Raw genomic sequence first — 16,117 nt, forward strand, 5'->3', positions numbered from 1 at the left:
TTACAGTTTTGACCCTTATATTTAGGTATGTGATCTGTTTTGAGTTAAGTTTTATATGTGGTGTAAGATAAAAGTCTAGGGTTCTTTTATTTTGTTTTGTTTCATTTTGTATATTTTTCAAGCACCATTTATCGAAAAGACTATCCTTTCCCTATTAAATTACCTTGACACCTTGGTTGAAATGAATTAGCTTACATACATGATCTATTCCTGGACTCTATTCTGTTTCACTAATCTCTATCTCTGTCCTTACACCGATACCACACTGTCCTAATAAATTCATAGCTTTTTAAAATTGAATAGTATGACTCCCTAGCTCTGATCTTCTTTCTCAAAATTGTTGTGATTATTCTAAGTCCTTTTTCATTTCCCAATAAACTTGAGACATTGTGTCAGTTTCCTCAAAGGCAGCCCTCCAATCCCTTGACTGTTGGTATGATGAATAATAGTGGTATGTTTACTAATATCAATCCTTCTTAGCAGTCCTAGAATAAACCATTCTTGATCATTGTTTCTTTGTTTTGCAAAATGTTTAATGTAGCCTTTTGTATATTTTTATAAGTAAGATATAACCATACCATATTTGCTTTTATTTTGCTTTGAGACAATCTCACTCTGTCGCCCAAGCTAAAGTGTAGTGGCATGATCTCAGTTCACTGCAACCTGTGCCTCCCGGGTTCAAGCAGTTCTCCTGCCTCAGTAGGAGTACTGAGTAGCTGAGATTACAGGCATGTGCCACCACACCCAACTAATTTTTTTTTATATTTTTGATAGAGATGGGGTTTCGCCATGTTGGCAAGGCTAGTCTCAAACTCCTGGCCTTAGGTGATCCACCTGCCTCAGCCTCCCAAACTCCTGGGGTTATAGGTGGCATGAGCCACCATGCCCAGCTTTCCTTGTAATATCTTTACCAGATTGGGTACTCAGTGTTATGATAACTTTATAAGATGAATGATGAAATAATCACTATTTTTTCTCTTTTCCTAAAACAGTTTTATATAGTGAAGAAATCAAATGTTCCTTAGAAATTTGTAAAACTAGGCCAGGCACAGTGGCTCACGCCTGTAATCCCATCACTTTGGGAGGCCAAGGTCAGCAGATCACCTGCGGTCAGGAGTTCAAAACCAGCCTGACCAATATGAAAAAACCCGTCTCTACTAAAAATACAAAATTAGCCAGGCGTGGTGGCACATGTCTGTAATCCCAGGTACTCAGGAGGCTAAGGCAGGAGAATTGCTTGAACCCAGGAGGCGGAAGTTGCAATGAGCCGAGATCATGCCATTACATTCCAGGCTGGGCTACAAAAGTGAAACTCCGTCTCAAAAAAAAAAGAAAAGAAATTCATAAAACTGTTTCATAAGACTCACTCAGCATTTTTAAAGAAGCACTTCTATTTTACAATTTTTTATTTTTATGGGTTAAGTTTTCTGGGGTTTTTTTAAAATGGATTTCTATTTTTTAGGAAATCATGTATATTATTCATATTTTTAAATCTACCATTATAGTGCTGGATAGAGTGGTCCTTTAAAACTATTAAAATCTCTCATATTTCAGACTATTTAGAAGAGCTTTTAAAAACTTCTGAATGACTGGGATCTCACTACTTTCCTTTTGTTAATAATTTCTAATTTTATTATGTTATAGTCCAGGAAAGTAGCCTATTCTATTGCTACTTTTTGAAATGTATCAAGGTCTGTTTTTTTCTTTTTTCTTTTTGTTTGAGGCAATATATAAGATCCATTATTGTAACTAATTCACGGACACTCGGTAGGGCATGTTGTCTTCTTAGTTTATTATAGTGTTCAGATCCAGTATATACTTATTATTTTCAACTTTCTCTTTTTAATTTATTTTCAGGGCAAATTTATTCGGATCAACTTTGATGTAACTGGCTATATCGTTGGAGCCAACATTGAAACATGTATCCTTTTTTATAATTGTATAATCCAAAATAAATAATGATTTAGTCTTCTTCCAGCCCCATGGCAACCCTCTGTGATATCACTCCCAAAATCCAGATAATAGATAAAACTTGAGCCCAGAGATATTGTGCCTTGCTCTAATACTTTTGACTACTGAATATTAACTCCAAAATGTTTTGTTGTTTTTAGAACCAGGCCATAGCCTATTCACATGGCTGGGAATGTGGAGAGTGCCACAGTGGTTGTGTGATATGGAACATATAGATGAATGCAGTTCACTTCCCCTATTGCTGTTAGCCCACTTTTTACCATCTACTTCTGATGTTAGGAGGATGAGCATGTGCTCATTGAAACAATCCTTATAAGATTATAGAGTTAAAGTAGTTTCAATTAGTGTTAAGTAGGATAAAGCTGAAGAAAAAAATAAAATGTCAAATACATAGAATAGTCCTAAGAAATGTCACCTGCCTAAAATGGCCATCAGAAAGTTTATAATGTGTATGCACATACATACATACATAAAACACATTTGATTAGAGTTGTAATAAAATAGAAATGATTCTGAATGATAGTGTGCCAATTAGGAAGAGGCATACATAGATAACAATTTTCTGACTCTTGTTAGAATAATCTCCAGTGATAGAAATAATTGTTTCTATCCTTTCAGGGATAGACTATGATTTTCTGGTTAAGAACAGTATTTTATGTCTCTAAATATACTCACAGCCAGCAAAAACTGGAAATACTTGAAAATGACAGAGAATAAATGTGCAGTTCAGCTTTCTTCATATAGGTGTGTCAGAGCATGATTCACATGAGTGTGTCTTTCACCAGATGTGGAGGATGTGTGGGATAGTCTGATTTAAAATTCAGGCTATCTGACACATACAGAATTAATTCACTTTGATGGCCACAGGAAAGGTTTACCTCAAAAGAGGCAATCATCTTTCAAAGCAGTGAGACACATTCTCTGAGCGCCCAGTGTGACTGTCAACTCATAGACACTCCAGGAGCATCAAGACACTGTGGATCTGAACCCCAGATAAGATACACAGCCGAGTGTGCAGTGATCTGAAACACAGGAGCTGCTGGAGACTATGCTGCCTGCCCCCTGGGAAGCCCAGGCAGCATGAGTAGCAGCAGGTGTAGGTACTGGCTGCACTGGCTCTTCAGAGCAGCAGAGGGAAGACTAGTGCTTAATCTCATCGTAGCTGTCAAGGTATTTGGGAAAGTTACATGCGCTGCTGGATATGAAGGGGCCAGTACCTCTAATGTAGGAGGCTTTCAATAAGGTAGCACTGTGGGCACTCAGCATGCATTTTGGAATCCAGACAAGTTTTTGATTCCTAACTGTACTGCTTATTAGCTATTCTATTTTGACTTAATTTCCTTGTGCCATGGCTTCCTTACTTATAAAATTGTGTTAATCTGGTATTATAGAGCTTCTTTCTCCTCCCTTAAACAACTGTACTTTATTTTTAATAGCTTCTTACAGTTTCTTGTATAGTATGATATTCTTTGAATGTAATCCACATTAGGAGAAGGATGGGGTAAAGCAGAGCTGAGTGAGGGAAGCACTTATAACCTTTTTTTTTTTTGAGACAGAATCTTGCTCTGTCACCAGGCCGGAGTGCAATGGCATGATCTCGGCTCACTGCAACCTCTGCCTACCCAGTTGAAGCGATTCTCCTGCCTCAGCCTCCCAAGTAGCTGGGACCACAGGTGCATGCTAACACACCCAGCTAATTTTTGCATTTTTAGTAGAGGTGGGGCTTCACGTGTTGGCCAGGATGGCTTCAATCTCTTGACTTCCTGATTCGCCCACCTGGGCCTCCCAAAGTGCTGGGATTACAGGCGTGAGCAACCGAGCCTGGCCAGCACCTATAATCTTTTAAGTTCCTTCCCAGACCAATGATTCTAGAAGATTAGTTAGGAGCATAAGTTGCATGTATTTTCTTTTTTCACAGATGGAAGACAATCATTTAGAATAGTTCATTGCAGGATATTTTATATATATCAGAGAAAGAAGATGTTTTATGATTTAAGTTTATATAGACACTGAAAGATGGCCTCTATTTATTTAAGAATTAAATAATTTAATTCTTAACCATCTTTGCTCAGACCTTCTGGAAAAGTCTCGTGCTGTTCGTCAAGCTAAAGATGAACGTACTTTTCATATCTTTTACCAGTTGTTATCTGGAGCAGGGGAACACCTAAAATGTAAGTTACAAAGGTTTTTACGATTTTATATTCACTGGAACATCTTTTTAAATATTTTTTGACAAAAAACAACTTTGGGAAACAATTTTTTATACACAAAACAAATTTCCAGCTGGTTAAATCATGAAAATCAAAATGAAATTGAACGTCCATGCCTTGGGGTAAGTACTTTATTTTAAGCAGCAGATATTATAGATAATATAATCTTTTGTACTTCTATTTCTTTTGAAAAATTTTTAAAATTAGAAGACAAATGTTGTATATTTTACAATTCTGTTTCAACATTTTTAAATATAAAAGTAAGGGAAAAGAAATTTACCTAATAAAATTAAGTAGAATAAATATTTAATTTCTAAATTTACAACTGAATACATATGTTATTGCTTCCATTAGTACTAGAAAGAGCCTATGGTGGATTTCGACTGATTGATAGATTGAATGTCATGAATCACAAGGACTAGACGCTTAGAGTTGGGCAAGGTACAAAGGAGAGTTCTAGTCCGGGTCAGAATTTTGCTTAGCAACATATGAGGGAGAGGAGAAGAGCATAACTTTCCCATCTCTTCTGATTCTCAAATTTAGTGTTTCTATATGATTGTTATATAGGATATTATCTAGATATCAAAATAGACACATATACAGTTAATACTTTTCTCATCTGGCATCTAGGCTTTTGCTAACCACAGACATCTGTGAAACCATTGAACCCAAAAATTAATCAGAGAAAGACCTGCAAAGGAAAAATCAAGCAACAAAAAAATAGAGTTATTGCCAAGGAAAGACTAAAAATTCAAGAGTATGTAATATGTAACGTTAAAGAGAAGAAAACACTTAGGCTTTCAGACTGGCAATAACTGCAATAGGGGTAAATTACTTCAGATGATCAAAGTCTTGAAAGAAATAGGAAAAGAAAGCAGCAGGCAGTACCCTTAGAAATTAAATGTGATGTAGGCAAGAATTACGGGATGGGATGACCTATAGAACTTCTCTGCAGTAGAGCAAGAGAGTCAGTCACAAAGAAAGTTGGGAACACATTTGCACATCTGTTACAAGGATACAAAGCCGTGCTATTTTGAGCACTCTTGAGAAATATTCTTTAGCTCTCAAGAATGCATTTATCAATAGAGTAAGTTCTCTTTAATTCATGTCCCCTACAGTACAAGTAGTCAGTGGGGGTACCTGTTATAATAGTCTGCTGCGTCACATCACATCATCACTCTAAAGGCAAGTTAACCACCAAGCACACTGGCTTGGACAAACTGTTTCAGGGCCTTTGCTGTGTTTGGGACTTGCTCGGTCCACATCATCTATATCTCTAGCTTATGTCTGTGATAGTTTTCATATTAACTTTATAGTGTTTACTGCAGACTACTTGCTAAGATAGGAATATATAATATGGATTTAAAAGCTTTTCTTCAAAAAAGAGGGCTCAAATATTTAAATCTGAAAACCATAAAGTCTTGAAATCTGGAAAATTGACATCATTTCCCAGATACCGATTTCAAATAGAATATTGTACAAACTGCCGTCCCAAAAACTCCTGTTAAGGTTTTTGTGTTGTTAACATCTTTTTCCTTCGTTGGTACAGATAATGGAAAAATGTGTGTTTGTGTATTTACATGAATATATTTTTAATAAAAACCATTTTGCTGGCAATGGGTTGCATGGTGACCCCTCTTCTCCTGTGACATTGGCACAGGTTGAATGCAGGTGTGGCTTAGTTGTCTTTATGAGTATTTATTAAATTTTATTCCATTATATTTCCTTTTAGCCGATTTGCTCCTTGAAGGATTTAATAACTACAGGTTTCTCTCCAATGGCTATATTCCTATTCCGGGACAGCAAGACAAAGATAACTTCCAGGAGACTATGGAAGCAATGCGTATAATGGGCTTCTCTCATGAAGAAATTCTATGTATGTGTGATTTCTCTAAGATCCTGATACTCACTTTCCTAAGACTTAGAAATTTGGGGTCAATCACCTAAACTAGAAAATGATTGGGAAACTAATGAATTGTATGAAATCCTGAAAAGACATATCTTACTGAAGAGTTTTGTATAGCTAATTTTTAGCATAAAATAGAGTATCTCTCTGTTACATTTTGAGGCAATATTAATTTTTTTTCTTTTTATCAATATGAAGCAATGCTTAAAGTAGTATCTTCAGTGCTACAGTTTGGAAATATTTCCTTCAAAAAGGAGAGAAATACTGATCAAGCTTCCATGCCAGAAAATACAGGTAAACTGATGAATACTCACTTTATTTCTATTTCGATGGCTTGTGTGCACTCCAAGAATGTGTGACAATGCAAGCATAAAAGCACCTCTGAAGTGTTTCCCAAGGGACTCTCGAGTAGAGTGACAACCTCGTGTACTTATACGAGGGTCCCCCTGATTCTATAAATGAGGGCAGGGGACAGAGCGTAGGATGAAAAATGGCCATGGTCTCTGCCTTAGTATAGAGGAGTCCTTGGGAATTGAGGGAGGAGAACTCAGCCACAGGAGGCCACACGCTTACCTGAGAGAGAACTGTAGCTGCTGAGTTCCAGCCATCATGTACCTTGTCAGGAATACAGGGCCAGTCTTGCCAAAAGTAAGTGACTTTTCAAAGAAAAATGGAAATCTAGATTTTAAGAGGAAATGTTCCCATTTTAAAATGTGGAAAATGGTTTTAAATTTGCGTTGGTCAGGAACAAAAGTTTGTGAACCAAAAAAATATATATATAAACAATATATTTAATATTTAAATAATATGTTTTAATATCTAAATTGTATACTTAAATATATATATCAGTTTGCTTCAGATGGTCTGGAGACAAAAAGAAAAGTGAGGAATCTCTATATTGCCTCGACTGCTTGATTACTCCAATAAGTTAGTTATCTTGCCTCATGGAGGCATCCACAATCTACTGTGGCTAGTGAAGGCTGGCATAAAGTCACGCTATCTGCCCTTGAAATAATCCTTTTTTGTAACCAATTTGAGACTTGATAACAATTTAATTCTGTGTGGCTCTTCTAAGGGACCTGCCCCTCCTGCTGCTTCTTGGTCACCATTTCCTGACCAAGCTGTGGCACCTCAACTTAGGGCTGATGACTTCCAGGACCATTCGTGTAGCATTCAATGAAAGTAGTTTGACTGGCGGTTGGGCCTCCATCCTCCATCCTCTGTATGGCTTTTACATGGTTAAATAGACTTAAAATGGAGCCATCTAAAATGTAGAGTAAAGCATATGTTAGTATAGCTTGGCTTTGAAATTTTTAAATGACACATAAATAGAAGAGGATCAGGTCCCTCTTACAAAGGCAAGGAGGCTGGACATGGTAGCTATGTAGTCCCAGCTACTTGGGAGGCTGAAGCAGGAGGATGGCTTGAGCCCAGGAGTACTAAGCTGTCATGTGCTATGCCTATCAGTTGTCTACACTACGTTCGGCGTCAGTATGGTAACTCCCAGCAGTAGGGACCACTAAGTTGGCTAAAGAGAAATGAACGGCCCAAGTTGAAAGTGGAGCAGGTCAAAACTCCCGTGCTGATCAATAGTGAGATCACAGCTGTGAATAGCCACTACACTCCAGCCTGGCCAACATAGTGAGAACCTGCCTCTAAAAAAATGAATAAATAGGCAAGGCAGTCAAATGCTGACTAGCCCTTTCCTGTAGCCTAAAAATGAGTGTGTCTTAATTTCAAAGGATGGAAGGTATTTTTCATCAGACCTAAAACTTGCCTGATCTTAAGATTTTTACTTATTTCTTAATACAATTTTGTTATTACTAAGGTTTTTCAAGTGTTTATTGAATATATCGTGACTAGATTATAAGTAAAAAATATAATATTTAGGAGACTTTTTACACTTCAGTTGCACAGAAACTCTGCCATCTTCTTGGGATGAATGTGATGGAGTTTACTCGGGCCATCCTGACTCCCCGGATCAAGGTTGGCCGAGACTATGTGCAAAAAGCCCAGACCAAAGAACAAGTAGGTTGAATGTTCATTCTTATTACTGATTTGTTTGAATAATAAGCCATGGTCATTTGGCCTTGTGATTGACATGTAACAAACTGAATCCATAAAAACTATCTTACATGGGTGTTTTTAGGTACTAATTATTTTTTTAGTATATTTACTTTTTTGTTTTCAAAAAATTTTAAAAGGGGCAGGGCACAGTAGCTCATGCCTGTAATCCCAGCACTTTGGGAGGCCGAGGTGGGCGGATCACTTAAGGTCAGTAGTTCAAGACCACCCTGACCAACATGGTGAAACCCTATCTCTACTAAAAATACACAAATTAGCCAGGCATGGTGGCAGGCACCTGTAGTCCCAGCTACTCAGGAGGCTGAAACAGGAGAATTGCTTGAACCCGAGAGGTGGAGTTTGCAGTGAACTGACATTGTGCCACGGCACTCCAGCCTGGGCAACAGAGCCAGACTGTGTCTCAAAACAAAATGTTTTTAAAGGTGATTTTTTTAAAAAAAGTAAATGTCGAATTATAATCTCCAGTTTTCCCCAGGTAGATAGATAATCCAGTAGAAAAATCTGCATACTTTGGGAACCAGACCAGCAGAAGGGCCCCCACTACCTTGTTCCTGTGCTGGATGGTGCAGCAGAGAAAAGGTGCCAGCTAACTGAGCTGAATCAGGGTGGATAGTGCTGTCCAGAACCCAGGCGCATGGGGAGGAGCTTATTTTTACTGGGTATCTTTACCCGTCCCCCAAATTCATTATTCCCAGTGTTCATTTAATTGTACTAATATTACCTTCTATTGATGTGTAAAATTGAGACATGATTAAGTAGTAAATGCCATCTCGTGTTTTTTTGAGTGCTGTATAACATTAAATTCCATAAAACAGCTATTAATGCTTTGTTGAGATTGCTTCCAGAATAAAAGGTTTTTGTGATCTAATTACAGGCAGATTTTGCAGTAGAAGCATTGGCAAAAGCTACCTATGAGCGTCTCTTCCGCTGGCTCGTTCACCGTATCAATAAAGCTCTGGATAGGACCAAACGTCAGGGAGCATCTTTCATTGGAATCCTGGATATTGCTGGATTTGAAATTTTTGAGGTATTCTTTCCCCTCTCCCTCTTGCTTTTCCTTCTTTTTGTTTGTTCTTTTAACAAATATTAAGGCTCACCATGTGCCCGGTACGTACCAGGCACCAGGGATATAGTCCCTACTGTTCTAGTAAAGTCAAACAGTAAATGGCAGATAACCACTGAATCCACAGGTCTGTGAGAATGCAGTGAAAGGGTACTTTGATAGAAATAACTGGAGAGGCCAGCTTGAGATAGCTGTTCAGGAAAGGTGCCTCTGCAGCCATAACAGTTAGGCTTACTTGAAGGATGAGAAGCTGCCAGGCTTGGTCAGTTTCCCAGCATAATGAGAATAATTCCCATGGACCTGTATGGGAGAGAACTTATCAAATGTTCAAAGCTGCTAGAAAACCAATGTGACTGGATATAACTGACCAGAGGGAGAGAGGAGTTGGAGACGTGGAGTGGAGTGGAGTGTGGGGCCAAGTTGAGAAGCCGTCAAGGGGACCGTTGTAGTAGAATGGGGGCAAGATGATGGGGGCTTGGCTTGGGGATCAAGAGAGGAGCAAAGTGAGAGGGAGGCCCGTAGACAGGCAGTGATCTGTGTACTGCAGATATAACCAGGGTTTAACAATAGATTTCACTGTTGATCTGACTAGATTTGTCCACACACTTACTCACCATCAATACAGAAAAGGTTCATGGTCACACAACTGCTACAGTTTTGCAGGGAAGTTCATGTTGGCCATCTAAAAATTTATCTTTTTATTTGCATAAATATAGATGTAAACTGTGTAAATATAGTAAGGCACAAATATTAAATGCTTTTTGTGATCATCCATGTGTTACTTTAGCCACTATCAAGTATTGAATCATCTTATTTTAAAATGAACCGCTTTAAAATTATAAGTCTGTCCTCATAAATACTGAACCATTGCAAGGGTAAGTGGTTACATCCACTCACCTGCCGCTGCCACTCTAAGAGATTGCTTTAATGTGTATTGATTTGTAAATAAATTGAGAAATCATGAAAAGTGGCTGGATACAAATTGCATTAAAAAAATGTGTTACATTGTTTCCTCTATATAAACAATCAGAAGACATGATGAAAGAAAAGACCCTCATTTCCAACTGCAACAAAAACAGACAAAAAACACCTAAAAATAAATTTTAAAAGAAATGGGCAAGATTTAAATGAATGCAACTTTACAGTTCTGCTGCAAAAAAGAAAAGAGGACTTGAACAAGTGAAGAGACATACCCTGTTCTCGGTGGGAAAATTGTTCATTATGTAGATGGTAAAAATGCTAAGTTGTTCAGTGAGCCTTGTCATGAGAAAAGAAAAGAAAAAGCTCGAATGTCCACCTTTAGGAAATTGGTTCAAATTATTATAATAGCTCCATACAGTGAAATACTACACATCCATTATAAAGAATGAGATGGCTTTATACACTAAGGAAAGATCCTACAACTTAACAAGATACATTGTTAAGTTAAAAAAAGTCAAGGTCACATACACACATTTCTGAGTGCATAGAATATTTCTGGAAAGATCACAAACATAGGAGATACTGGTTGATCATAGGGAGAACAAATAAGTTTCAGTGAAGTGAAACTGACTGGTGCAGTTCTTTGTACACTTTGAATTTTATACCTGCATTATTGATTTAAAAATCAATTAAAATTACAATTGGTAATTTAAATATGGAAGACAAGTAGAAATTCATTTTTTAAAATACGATTCTTTGTCATAGCCCAGTCCAAATAGAGTAATAGTATGTCATCATCCTGAGGCAAAGCAAAGTTCATCTACATGAACATGAATAAGCAGAATCCAGCAGTCTGTAAATATGAGGCTGTCCTGTGTGCTAGAAATACAGTATTGAGCAAGGCAAGCGCTGCCTCTGCCCTCCTTGTATGACCTCATTCTGAAATAGTGAATATAACAGCTCCTGGAGAATGGAAAAGATTGGAGGGGCTTTTTCGGACTGTAAATCAACTCCTTGGAGATGGATGAAATCCTCTTTAATTGAAAATCACTTTTTATAATGAAAGAGTTTATGTATGGGCACACGCTGCTTGTGTGAACAGTATAGAAGCAGGAAAGAGGTTGGGCACTTCTAGTGTATAGGATGATTAAGAAAATTATATCTGCTAATTCATCCATCTATCCATTCACCCAATGAACTTTTCTATTGAAAATTGGGCAGAGTTCAGAGAGAAGGAAAGAAATAAGAACATATGAAAAAATGCCCAAATTCACTTTGTGAGGGCAGTGCAGTATCACTTTTGATATTGCAAAGGTCAAACATTTGATAAGGGAAGGGAATGCTTAGAGAAGCAATGCAGAGCCTCATACTAAGCACATTCTGTGTCCCAGGACCAGCTGTGCTCTCAACAACAATTCCATGCAGTAAAGATGATTCTTTTCCTACCTTACCTTGGAGCCCACAGCCTGAGTGACAGTGGAGTGGGACTGAACCAGATGTATTCACCCCAGCTCAGACGCGTGCCCACTACCCCACTTGCCTCCCTTTGCCTCTGGCTTTACCGAGCTTCTGTTTTTCTTCTTTTTCTTACTCAGTGCCTCATTTATTTATTTCTGGTCCTTAACCATTCACTAATAAGAACTGAATTGTTGGCCAGGTGTGATGGCTCATGCTTGTAATCCCAGCACTTTGGGAGGCTGAGGCAGGTGGATCACCTGAGGTCAGGAGTTCGAGACCATCCTGGCCAACATGATGAAATTCTGTCTCTACTAAAAATACAAAAATTAGCCCGGCATAGTGGTGTGTGCCTGTAATCCCAGCTACTCAGGAGGCTGAGTCAGGAGAATCACTTGAACCCGGAGGTGGAGGTTGCAGTGAGCCGAAATTGTGCCACTGCCCTCCAGCCTGGGCGACAGAGCTAGACTCCATCTCAAAAAAAAAAAAAACTGAATTGTTTTACTTGTAGAGTATTCAGTTAGCATACTAGGTTTATTATCTTTTCATTTTTGCAGTTCAGTAATGTGGCCATAGACAGTATGTTCTTTCTCTTTACCTTTTCAAAAAGGCTGTGTGTGAGAGAGGGATTGGGAGACCACCCCACTTGGCTTAGTTGCTGTCATTAGATATAAGCAATCATGTACTTCATACCTAATTAATAATTTTTAATGAAAAAATGTCTTATAACTACATGACTAATTATTCCCGTTTTCCCTCTGCCTCCCCACATTTGGAAAATTACGATTTCACATTTGTAGCTGAACTCCTTTGAACAACTTTGCATCAACTACACCAACGAGAAGCTGCAGCAGTTGTTCAACCACACCATGTTTATCCTGGAACAAGAGGAATACCAGCGCGAAGGCATCGAGTGGAACTTCATCGACTTTGGGCTGGATCTGCAGCCGTGCATCGACCTGATCGAGAGACCTGTAAGAGTGCTAACTTGCTCGCTGTCTTCCATTTTCCATTCAAGCAGTGACCTTAAGTGGCATAACCTGAGACCAAAATTATCCAATCTGTTCAGTGGTGAAATCATTTTCTGATCTCAATTTTCTAGGAAGGTGATACTCTGATAAAATACCTACAGAATGTAATAGCAATAGCATGCCACTAAAACCCTACTTTAGCCCTCCTCACAGCTTGCTTTCTGTCCTTGCTTGCACGGGTATACTGGATAGTGGGCTCCAGCCCACACAGACTGCAGATGGCCCTGTGTGCTGGCATTTGCATGAACCTCTCAAAGGATATGAGCTCCACCTGGCACTTGATTTAGCTGAGAACAAGATGTGTCATGTAAATCCTTTTTGCAGATAACTGAAGTTTGGCCTTTTAAAGTACAAAGGTGTTTTTATTTTGCCAGATTTTTTTTTTAATTTGAGGTTTTAGTTCTCAGGGAAGTCTTGTCAGATGTATTTTTAGTGGTAATCTTAGGAAGCATCAAAAACACTTTTCTTGGTGGCTTAATGTTCTGTAAAAATACATAGAACTCATTACTCATTCATGTTTGAGCTTTGAGTGTATAACTCGTTCACTTTTGGAACTCAACTCCATGTGATCTCAAACAGGTATTGACAGTCTGTTCTGTACTTCTTATCAGTTAGCTTTTGCTCAACGAGGTATCAGCTTCATTTATTTTAGTTTGCTATCTGCCAAAATATAAGAAAGACTAAAACATGATTAAGCACTGAATCTGTAATGTAGATAAAGCTCTAACACTAGTTAAGTAGGTGTATTTGAATAACTCAGAGTTATCCCCTAGGAGATACAGCAGGCTTCGAAGCAATTCTGGTTCTTGCTGCTCAGTCTCTGGTTGCCACTTATATTCTTCATGTTTGAAGGTGTTAGAGTCTCATGGCTAGAGATGGTGGATGATACGGTACCTACAGTCAGAAGGAGCAGTGGCAAATCGCAAAGAGGAAGAACCTAGAAGACATTCACCCCTATTAGAGATGTAGTTCCAGCACGTTAGAAATTTTAGTTTAAGGAAAGCAGTGGATAATTTTCATTTGGCTCTTATAATACAAAAGAAATCATTTTACCTTTCAAGGCACATTTAGAGCAAACATCTTAAATTACCTATAGTCATGAGGATAGTTGCTTCTTTGTAGCTTATTGGGTCATTTAGAGGTGGCATCCTTGCCGTGACTTCCAGGTAACTTGTGCATACACAAGCATGTAAACACATTTCATTACATTTCATCACTGCTTTGTTGCCTAAAAGAATTGTTTGGGTATTTATGTAAATAAGGGAAGGGGGTATTTCACATTAGTACTATTAAGGACTGTATGATACGTTTTTTGAGATGCTCATATGTGTTCATATGACACTGGAAGTCCTACATTTTAAGAACAAAATGATTATGTACCTGCACTTTTATTTTAGGATGGACGAGAACCCATAAAATTTGCTAGGTCAATATCTTGTAGAAATAATTGTGCTGAAAGTCTTCCAAATGGAGAATTATCTTAATTTTTAAAATGTTTTTAGAGTATTTTTAAATCTGATTGTTTGTGACCTTTAAATGAGTCTTACACACATTAGTTCTTCTTAATGTTACTTAATTGCATTTCTTGCTTTATCCTCTGGGACAAAATACTTTATATACCATTTAAAATTTTTTTTTTTACTCTCACACAATAATTGCACTCTAAAGGTGAAAATGATGGGGTAAAATAATTAAACATTTCAACCCTAATGACTAACTCTGAGCAAAAATAGGTGAGGTAGAAGGCCAGGCACCTGTAATCCCAGCACTTTGGGAGGCTGAGGTGGGTAGATCACTTGAGGTCAGGAGTTTAAGCCTAGCCTGGCCAACATGGTGAAATCCCATCTCTACTAAAAATACAAAAAATTAGCCAGTGTGGTGGCCTGTGTCTGTAGCCCCAGCTACTTGGGAGGCTGAGGTGGGTAGATCACTTGAAGTCAGGAGTTTAAGCCTAGCCTGGCCAACATGGTGAAATCCCATCTCTACTAAAAATACAAAAAATTAGCCAATGTGGTGGCCTGTGTCTGTAGCCCCAGCTACTTGGGAGGCTGAGACAAAAATCGCTTAAACCCAGGAAGCAGAGGTTGCAATGAGCCAAGATTATGCCACTGCACTCCAGCCTAGGTGACAGAGCGAGACCCTATTTCAAAAAAAAAAAAAAATAGGTGAAGTAGAAAAGATTTGATGTTTATGTTTTTAATTATTTTCCAGGCCTTAAGTGTAAATATTATTGTGGTAGAATAAGATCCAGATAGCAACTTATTGGACCGGGTATGGTGCCTCATGCCTGTAAATCTCAGTGCTTTGGAAAGCTGAGGTGAGAGAATCACTTAAGACCAGGAGTTCGAGACCAGCCTAGGCAACATAGTGTGACTACATCTCTACAAGAAAGTTTTAAAATTAGCCGGGCATGGTGTCATGTGCCTATAGTACCAGCTTCTCAGGAGGCTGAGGCAGGAGGGTGCTTTGAGGCCCTGAGTTGGAGGCTACAGTGATATGGTCGCGCTACTGCATTCCAGCCTACGTGACAGAGTGAGACTCTGTCTCAAAAAAAAAAAAAAAGAATTTATTAAATCTTCAAATATGGGCTTGAAATGCAGACTGGGTTTGCCATGGGGCTATGAGATAGTATATGGCATGGCCTTGGTCCTCAAGAACCTGATCTTGAGAAATAGAACACAACATAGTAGTGAGCTCATTGGTTCCTGGGTAGAACTCTGTGAATTTGGTAAAAGGCAAAGGCCACAAAGTTGGCTGGCAGTGTTGTGGAAGGTATTATAGGTATGGATGCTGTGCAGGGAGTGTTCCAGGGATGAATTTTGTGGACAGAAATTAGCAGGTAAACAGCACATTGAAAGTGGTATTTTAGGGAAGTTATTTGGCAAGTGTCTTAGTCTGTTTTCTGTTACTATAACTGAATACCTAGACTGAGTAATTTATAAAGAAAAGAAATTTATTTCTTATAGGCCATAGGCTGGGAGGTCCCAGGTCGAGGGGCTGCATTGGATGAGGGTATTCTTGGTGTTGGGGACTCTCAGCAGAGTCCTGAGGTGGCACAGGGCATCACATGGCGAGGGGGGCTCATAAGAAATGGCCAAACTGGCTTTTTATGACAGACCTGCTCTCATGATAACTAACCCACCTCCGCAACAACCCATTAATCCATGAATGAATTAATCCATTTATTAGGAAAGAGCCCCCATGACCCAGTTACCTCCCAAAGGTCTTCTGTCTCAACACTGCTGCATTGGGAACCACGTTTCCAATATGTGAACTTATGGGGAACACATTCAAACCACAGCAGCCAGGGTATTCAGAAAGCATTGGAACAGAGAAGTCACGACATTCCTAGTAACCAGTTATGCCTAGACACTTATGGGTAATGAGCAGAATTAGTTAACTCGTTCCTTCTTTCCTTCCTGTACTCTTTGTACTGGCACCTCTAGGCTCTTCCTTAAACCTTTAGAGTGGGCCC

The 16,117-nt window shown here is 38.7% G+C and overlaps 1 protein-coding gene across 6 annotated transcripts in view; it reads left to right on the forward strand.

Annotated features, from left to right (window-relative positions):
• Positions 1–16,117, forward strand: part of MYH10 (myosin heavy chain 10) — a 152,314-nt gene that overhangs the window by 74,457 nt on the left and 61,740 nt on the right. For all 6 annotated transcript variants that reach the window (XM_021674717.2, XM_021674721.2, XM_021674719.2 and 3 more), the window contains 7 exons: positions 1,858–1,921; positions 4,044–4,142; positions 5,914–6,057; positions 6,286–6,381; positions 7,997–8,115; positions 9,047–9,199; positions 12,412–12,585. In XM_021674717.2, the coding sequence (XP_021530392.1) occupies positions 1,858–1,921; positions 4,044–4,142; positions 5,914–6,057; positions 6,286–6,381; positions 7,997–8,115; positions 9,047–9,199; positions 12,412–12,585 (849 nt within the window). The remainder of the gene's footprint in view (positions 1–1,857; positions 1,922–4,043; positions 4,143–5,913; positions 6,058–6,285; positions 6,382–7,996; positions 8,116–9,046; positions 9,200–12,411; positions 12,586–16,117) is intronic.

This window comes from Aotus nancymaae, unplaced genomic scaffold (assembly GCF_030222135.1).
Source record: "Aotus nancymaae isolate 86718 unplaced genomic scaffold, 86718_ANA_hifiasm-v0.15.2.pri h1tg000018l, whole genome shotgun sequence".
Taxonomy (NCBI): domain Eukaryota; kingdom Metazoa; phylum Chordata; class Mammalia; order Primates; family Aotidae; genus Aotus; species Aotus nancymaae.